This window comes from Arachis ipaensis, chromosome B04 (genome assembly GCF_000816755.2).
Source record: "Arachis ipaensis cultivar K30076 chromosome B04, Araip1.1, whole genome shotgun sequence".
NCBI lineage: Eukaryota > Viridiplantae > Streptophyta > Magnoliopsida > Fabales > Fabaceae > Arachis > Arachis ipaensis.
This window is the reverse complement of record NC_029788.2, coordinates 1,626,598-1,634,097: the sequence shown is the minus strand read 5'-3', so window position 1 is coordinate 1,634,097 and position 7,500 is coordinate 1,626,598. Positions and strand designations below refer to the sequence as shown.

Below are 7,500 nucleotides of genomic sequence, written 5' to 3'. Positions count from 1 at the left end.
CGTGGCATCTGACGTGGCAGACAAGTGGGACCCTCTCTAAGGTTTTTTGGTGAGCTCTTTCCGATTCTGCACTCAAATTTTTTATTTTCTGCTCCAAAATTGTAGTTTTCTCTCATCTCTTTGATCTCTGTGACTACTATTATGGGAAAGTTAGATGTTTTTGTTGCTACAGACAGAAAGGGTAACTTATGTCGAAACTGTAATCGTTCCGGGTACCTCTTCTCCGACTGTCCCTCTGTTAAATGTCGCATATGCCACCAGAAAGGTCATATTAGCTACAATTGTTCACAGTTGTTCTGCCATTATTGCAAGCTATCGGGACATTTGATTATTACCTGTCCTACTCGCCCACCACGTCCTGATCAACTCAAGTATCATTCTCGTCCCACCTTCTCAAAGATTGTGCCTGCTTCTGCTATTGCTGCTACTATTGAATCTACCACCTCTACTCCTCTCAACCCGTCTCCTGTCTCTCTATCTGATATTGCGTCTCTTCTTAAGCATCTTCTCTCCCTTTTTGGTAATACCCATGCTGCTTTTTTGACTCCTCTAGGTAATTTTAAATGGTATTTTGACTTAGGTTGCTTTAATCACATGTCTCCATTGTGTCATCTCTTCTCGTCTCTGTCTGCCACTACAAATGCACCTTCTGTCAATACTACTAATGGTTCTCTCTTGCACGCAACACACAAGGGTTTTATCTCCCAGTCGACTCTTAATCTTCCTGATACTTATTATATTTCCAAATTAAACTTTAATCTTATTTCTGTTGGTCAACTTGTTTATATAGGTTTTGATGTCACTTTTTCCATTTCTGGTTGTCGTGTACAAGATCGTTGGACGGGATAAATCATCGGGACTGGATGTAAGGTCGGAAGGTTGTTTGAACTCGAGAATCTTCATATTCCTCCTGTACCAAATCTCTGTGCTGCTTCTTCTCCATCTACCCTTCACTTATGGCATCAATGTCTTGCCCACAGCTCCTTAGAAAAATTGCGTCCTCTTGTATCTCAAGGTGTTTTGGGTGAGGTTCCTAATGAATCTTTTGATTGTATTTCTTGTCAAACTGCCAAACAACCTGCTTTATCTTTTCACAATAATTCCTCTCTTGCTTGCTCTCCTTTTGATCTCATTCACTCTAATGTTTGGGGCCCCGCTCCCACTGTTTCTATGGGCGGAGCTCGATACTTTGTTATTTTCATTGATGATTATTTATGTTTTACTTGGATTTATTTGATGACTAATCGTCATGAGTTACTTCAAATTTATATTAACTTTGCCACTATGATTAAAACTCAGTTTTCCAAGATCACTAAGGTTTTTCGATGAGATAATACTATGGAATACCGTGATTCCAAAATTTTAACCTTTCTTGCAGAACAGGGTACTTTGTCTGTGTTTTCTTGTCGTGGTACCTCTCAACAAAATGGCCGAGCTGAACGTAAACACCGTCATATTCTTGACTCTATTCGTGCAATGCTTCTAACCCCAATGTTGGACTTTTTCCTAGTGATGATTCTACAGATTCTATCTCGAGTCACCCTCTACAGCCTCATATTCTTCCGCCTTCTCCATCTCTCGATGATTCTAGACCGGGCGACGATCCTGCTCCTACCGTCATGCCTCCTCCTTCCACTCGTTCTTCTAAAGTAAGAAATTTACCTCCTCATCTTCTCGATTATCATTGTTTTTCTACTATTCTTCATCAACATGAACCTAAGTCATTCAGAGAAGCCTCCACAAATCCAAATTTGCAACAAGCAATGCAGGAAGAAATACAACCACTTGAAAAAATACACACTTAGGATTTGGTTGATCCTCCTTCTAATCAGGAAGTTGTGGGAAGCAGCTAGGTATACAAGATCAAGACTCGCTCTGATGGTTCTATTGACTATTATAAGGCACGATTGGTTGCTCAGTGTTGTATGCAAGAGTATGGTATTGACTATGAAGAGGCTTTTGCTCATGTTGCTCATCTCACATTTGTTTGAGCTCTTCTGGCCATTACTGCGGTCAAAAAAGGTCTCTTAATTAGATGGACGTGAAGAATGCATTTCTTAATAGAGATTTGAAACAGAAGGTCTATATGAAACCCCCTCCAGGTTATCGTTGTCCTTTTAGCAAAGTTTGTCTCCTTCGCAAGGCACTCTATGGACTTAAGCAAGCTCCTCGTGAATGGTTTGACAAGTTCAACACTATCATATGCAATCTTGGTTTCACTTGCAGCCCTCATGAGAATTCTCTCTTCATTCGTACAAGCGAACGTGGAGTTGTTCTTCTACTTTTGTATGTTGATGACATGATCATTACTGGAGATGATGTTGATGGTATCTCTGATCTCAAGGCGTCCCTTCAACGTACTTTTGAGATGAAAGATATTGGTTCTCTTAGCTATTTTCTTGGTCTAGAAGCATATCCACCAATGATGGCATCTATCTCTCTCAAGCTAAATATGCTTCAGATCTTCTTGCTCGAGCCGGAATTACAGAAAATCGCACTGAGTCTACTCCTCTTGAGCATAATGTTCGATTTACTCCTATCAATGGCACTGTTTTGGATAATCCTACTCTTTATCGACAGCTAGTTGGAGGACTCGTCTACTTAACTGTTACCCGACCAGACATCGCCTATTCGGTTCATGTCCTTAGCCAGTTCTTGTCAGCTCCTCGTACTACTCACTATGCGGCAGTTCTTCGCATTCTTCGCTACATCAAAGGCACCCTATTCCATGGCCTTTATTTTTCTGTCTATTCATCTTTATCCCTTCAGGCGTACTCAGATGTTGATTGGGCTGGTGATCCCACTGATCGTCGTTCCACTACTCGTTATTGTTTGTTTCTTGGCGACTCTCTCATTTCCTGGCGAGCTAAGAAGCAAACATTCACTGCTCGATCAAGCACAGAAGCTGAATACCGTGCTCTCACTGACACCACTGAGGAAGTTATCTCGATTCGTTAGCTTCTCGAAGACTTGGGTGTTCCTCAGTCATCCCCAACTGATGTTTTTTGTGACAACCGCAGTGCTATTCAGATTGCCTATAATGATGTGTTTCATGAACGCACCAAACATATTGAGATTGATTGTCACTTTGTTTGGCAACGTATCCTTATTGATGTTGTTCATCTCATCACTGTTAGAACACTGGATCAGACTGCTGATATCTTCACGAAGGCTCATCATCCGACTCATTTCCGGACTCTGTTATCCAAACTCAAGATGGTATCCTTAGCTCCTACTTGAGTTTGAGGGGGGATGTTAAGAGAATAATTAGAATCAAATTAGATCAATTAGTATAATTTGTATTTATATAGCGTATCTGTATATTAATTGTAGGATTGTATGCTTTTATTACTTTGATTCTTCTAGCAGCTATATGTACCCCTTGTACATTGTACTTTTCCTCAGACTGAATAATATACAAAATACTTTCTTTAAATTGCTCTCTTGTTTCTAACATTCATATTAAGATGATTCAAATCATCACTAACCTAAGAATTATTAAATATTTTTGCCTCAAGCCTTCAAAGTTTGACTCAGATCAATCACACTGATCTAAGAACCTTATTGTGTCTTATTACTGGTATAAGTAATTTGGATACAATTTACCTTTTGTGTCATATTACTTATTTCGTTTACAGTGTAAACGAGATAAGATACATACACCTATGAACTTAACACGGGTGCACACGTATTAAATTATAGAGCATATTTCGTTTACAGTATAAATGAGATATGTTAATTGTTAAATCATTCACAGCACCCCTCATTTGTCATTTTCCTTCCATTTTGGATTCTCTTCTCCCTCTCCGAGCTTTTTCTTGACATATTTGAGTTTGTTGGATACTATGGTGCGCAAATGTATGGTCGGACGAATATCATCAGGCTAAACGTGATATGGCATATTGCTAAAGCGATCGACTTCGATGTTAGTATTGTTATTTTCTTCTTTTAATAAAGAAGAATATAGTTAGGATAGTTTGATTGGTTTTATTATAATATGTATGACTAGAATAGCTATTGTGTTAGGAACATAATTTAGGTTAGGTCTTAGTTTAGTTTTTGTAGTTGTTGATATCTATTTTTAGAAACTTGTTTTATTGAACATTAGGGTTCTCTTTAAAGAAGTATTTTAAAAGTTTTATTTAGAAAAAAAAAATCCACGACAATATGTAAAATATTTAAAATAAATCTCTAATAAATTTTATTTTAATGTATATGTTAGGGGAACATAATTTATCTTATTTCGTAGTTTAATTTTGAAATTCTTTTTTACCTACTTTTAAGAATTAAATTTACTGTTAATGAACTTTAGAACTTTTTTAAAGATATAATGTAAATGTTATTGTAAATGTCCTTTTAATATAGATGTTATTGTAATTGTTATTATAATGTAAATTTACTATATTATTTTTTTTAACTAAATCAGTTAAAAAGACTTTATATAAAAAAAATTAAAATATTATAGTCTTGTTAATATAAATGTCATTGATTAATTTATTTTTTGACATAATGCACTTCAGAAACTTTGTGTTCTGCATTCTTGGAGCATTAGGCATGGTTCTTCCATGGACATCAAACACTAGGTGCACATGCTCATCACTATCGTGCCAAAAAACACAAAAACGAAATACTCTATTTTTCATTGGTGCTAACAACTTATTCCCAACTCTTCTAACCTCCTTTGTCCCATTAGCACCATACTCGTCAAGATTAGGCTCTTTAACTCAAGCAAAGAACCCAAATTACGAGTGTGCAAAAGGATGAGACTATCACACACAAATACAATCCAATCATCACTGTTTCTTACATGACAATTAGAATATACACTCAAAGATATATTCTAACACTAGATATTTTTACTAAACTTATTAAAAAAATGAAAAAGAAGGATTGATATGTTTGTGAAGAGGGCTAATACTTGCAACTACTTATATAACTTATTGAAATTTGTCATACTATATCTCCTTTACAATGTAAACGATTTAATTATATGCATATATTATTTACATTATACCCGACTTTCTTTTACATATATCTCGTTTACAGTATAAATAAGATATGTTTATCATAAGATATGTTTATCATGTAACTCCTTACATATTCCATTTACACTCGTTTTATGTGTTTAAATTGTGATTTACAGTAAATAAGATATGTTCATAATTAAATTATTTACACTGTGAACAAAATAAGTATAAGATACAAAATGGTAAATTGTATCCAAATTACCTATACCCGTAAATAAAATATTTATTTTTAAAAGAATCCCAAGATCTCATTAAGAGGCAGACATCCAAAACCTATGTAATAATGGATATAACACTAAAATCTACAATAAACTATTTTACATTTTTAAATGTAAAAAGATTTTATAATAGATACATGTTATTCACGACAGGTAGGGCAAGTTTGCTGGTTATGGTCCAACTTTGTAATGGATCTCCTTTTATATCATCAAAGAATCAAGTTTTCATAAATGGGAGAGACAAAAAACTAAAGAAAGCCTCACGTTATTAAGGTCAGAACATGTAAATATTTACATAAGTTAGGTATATGGATACAACTTATCACAAATAATGAAAAGACGAAAACACGACCCTCGTGTTTGCAATGTAGCAATTGCTCAGTATTGGTACACCCACTCGCCGTTCATAAGCAATCTTGGGGAAGATCATTCGCCAATATCTTGCTTTGCTCTGAGGCACTACATTTTCACACCCCAAAATAGATGGTATTCCCAAAACTGTCATTCAAGAAAACATCACAAGCTGCCCTCCAATTCCTCAAACCTTTGGGCGATTGCATCCTTCTGTTTCCCTTTGTAGACTTGTGTCAATGATTGTATTGCATTGCATATCATCACTTTCTTTCTGTCTGTAATGATTTTATCTTGAACATCAAGCTCACCCTCAACCGATGAGCACAGTCCCTTGAACCAATCTTCAAGGATCAATGCTTTCTAAAATAATATAAAATTAACTCATGGTAAATTTTCATCAGACATCAATGATTATTTGAAAGCGTAATAATACTATTATCTGCATCTATTTCAGACAACCAGATGAGTGATAGAAATCATACATCTATACCTCAAGTTGGACCATATAACTTAATCCGTCAAGATTGTTACACATGTAGATTACCAATAACTGACGTAAAACTTCCTAAACGTGGCAATTTGTCATTTGAGTTAAAAACTATAGTAGAAAAGATTAACTATTTTTTACAGTCCGCTTCAATGATTATTACCACTTTCATGACTACGTCTCCCATAGTTTTGTTCAGCAAAGAAATGGGGGTTTATGCTCTCTTTCTTTAAACGAATCTAAAGCAATCCCTTGAGATGGGGGGTTATAGGCTTCTGCCAAACTGCAGTTGTCCTGCAAGAACAGCAATTTCAGACTAAATAGATATATTATCCCTTCCCTGTTTAAACATTGTTGGGATCACCTACACAATGATTGTACCCCAGTGTGTGTTTGTGTTTGGCTGGGTGTTCTCTTTCTCCTGTCATAAATCAGACGCAATGGTGGTTTGCGAACTGATCAGTAAAATGTCAGACAAGATGTGTTTCAACACTGACAATACTTTTGGATGGTTTCTCTTCTTTGATTGGTTTCTGTGCCTCTGATTCCGGCCAGTTTTAGTTCTATCTTGGTTTTTATTATTATTTTGTGTAATTTGATTGTTGCTCTGCCCCTCCTTTTGGGATTTCTTTCATTCACAACCAAAGTACCTGGGCAGTGATATTGAACTGGACATGATGACTGATGCGGTGTGACCTACCTATAGTTAAGTGAGATTGGATTGGATTGGCTATGAATGTAACTGGTATCCACATCAATCCTCATGACTCATCTGCACTGCAACAGAAATTGCAAAAGATGAGTTGCTGCCATTGTGACAAACACAACACTCCACAACAACCATGCTGAGCTTATAAGGTCTCTCCTTGAAATTAATACATGCTTCCTCATAGCTCCTACTTCGAAGTTCACTTTTGTGTAGGACTTAGAATGGGATGTGATGTTGCATCCCATTGCATCAAATCAAGTTTTCCAACAGAAGAACAGGTGAGAAGGTAAATCCCATCTGCAGGCCCCATCATTATTTTCATCAATACAGATAAATAGCCAACCAGCAGAAGCCTTAATGATGCTTTCTCCTTTTCAATAAATCTGAGAAACCGTCCTTGTAATGCATGACATTATATATCACTTGTGGGGCAAGTAAGACCCAGGAAATATCAGTTACTACCTAGGTTCATTCCAACATGTTCAAGTGTCAACATAGTAATTAGGGTTTTTATCTTTTTCTTAAGAACATGGTTTCAGACATATGCTTCTCTTTTTACTCTTTCAACAAGACATTAGTTTCCTAGAATAGCAATCACAGGTGTAACAACTTTTTTTTCATGTTAGTTGATGGAGAACCATGTGTCAAAAATAGCAAATAACTTTGCTGTTTCAACATTAAAACACGTTCCTAGGATTCCTAGGA

General features: G+C 36.1%; 1 protein-coding gene across 2 annotated transcripts in view; it reads right to left on the bottom strand.

Annotated features, from left to right (window-relative positions):
* The window catches only part of LOC107638298 (HEAT repeat-containing protein 6), a 26,537-nt gene continuing 24,453 nt past the window's right edge, over positions 5,417 to 7,500 (bottom strand). The window contains exons 27-28 of one of the 2 annotated variants that reach the window (XR_002360466.1): positions 6,787 to 7,092; positions 5,853 to 5,959 (exon numbers count right to left, since the gene is read on the bottom strand). Coding sequence is in view for 1 of the 2 variants with exons in the window: in XM_016341510.2 (XP_016196996.1) it covers positions 5,762 to 5,959 (198 nt within the window). In the remaining variant the exon portion in view is untranslated. Of the gene's footprint in view, positions 5,960 to 6,786; positions 7,093 to 7,500 lie in introns of both variants that reach the window. The other variant, XM_016341510.2, reaches the window with a different exon arrangement.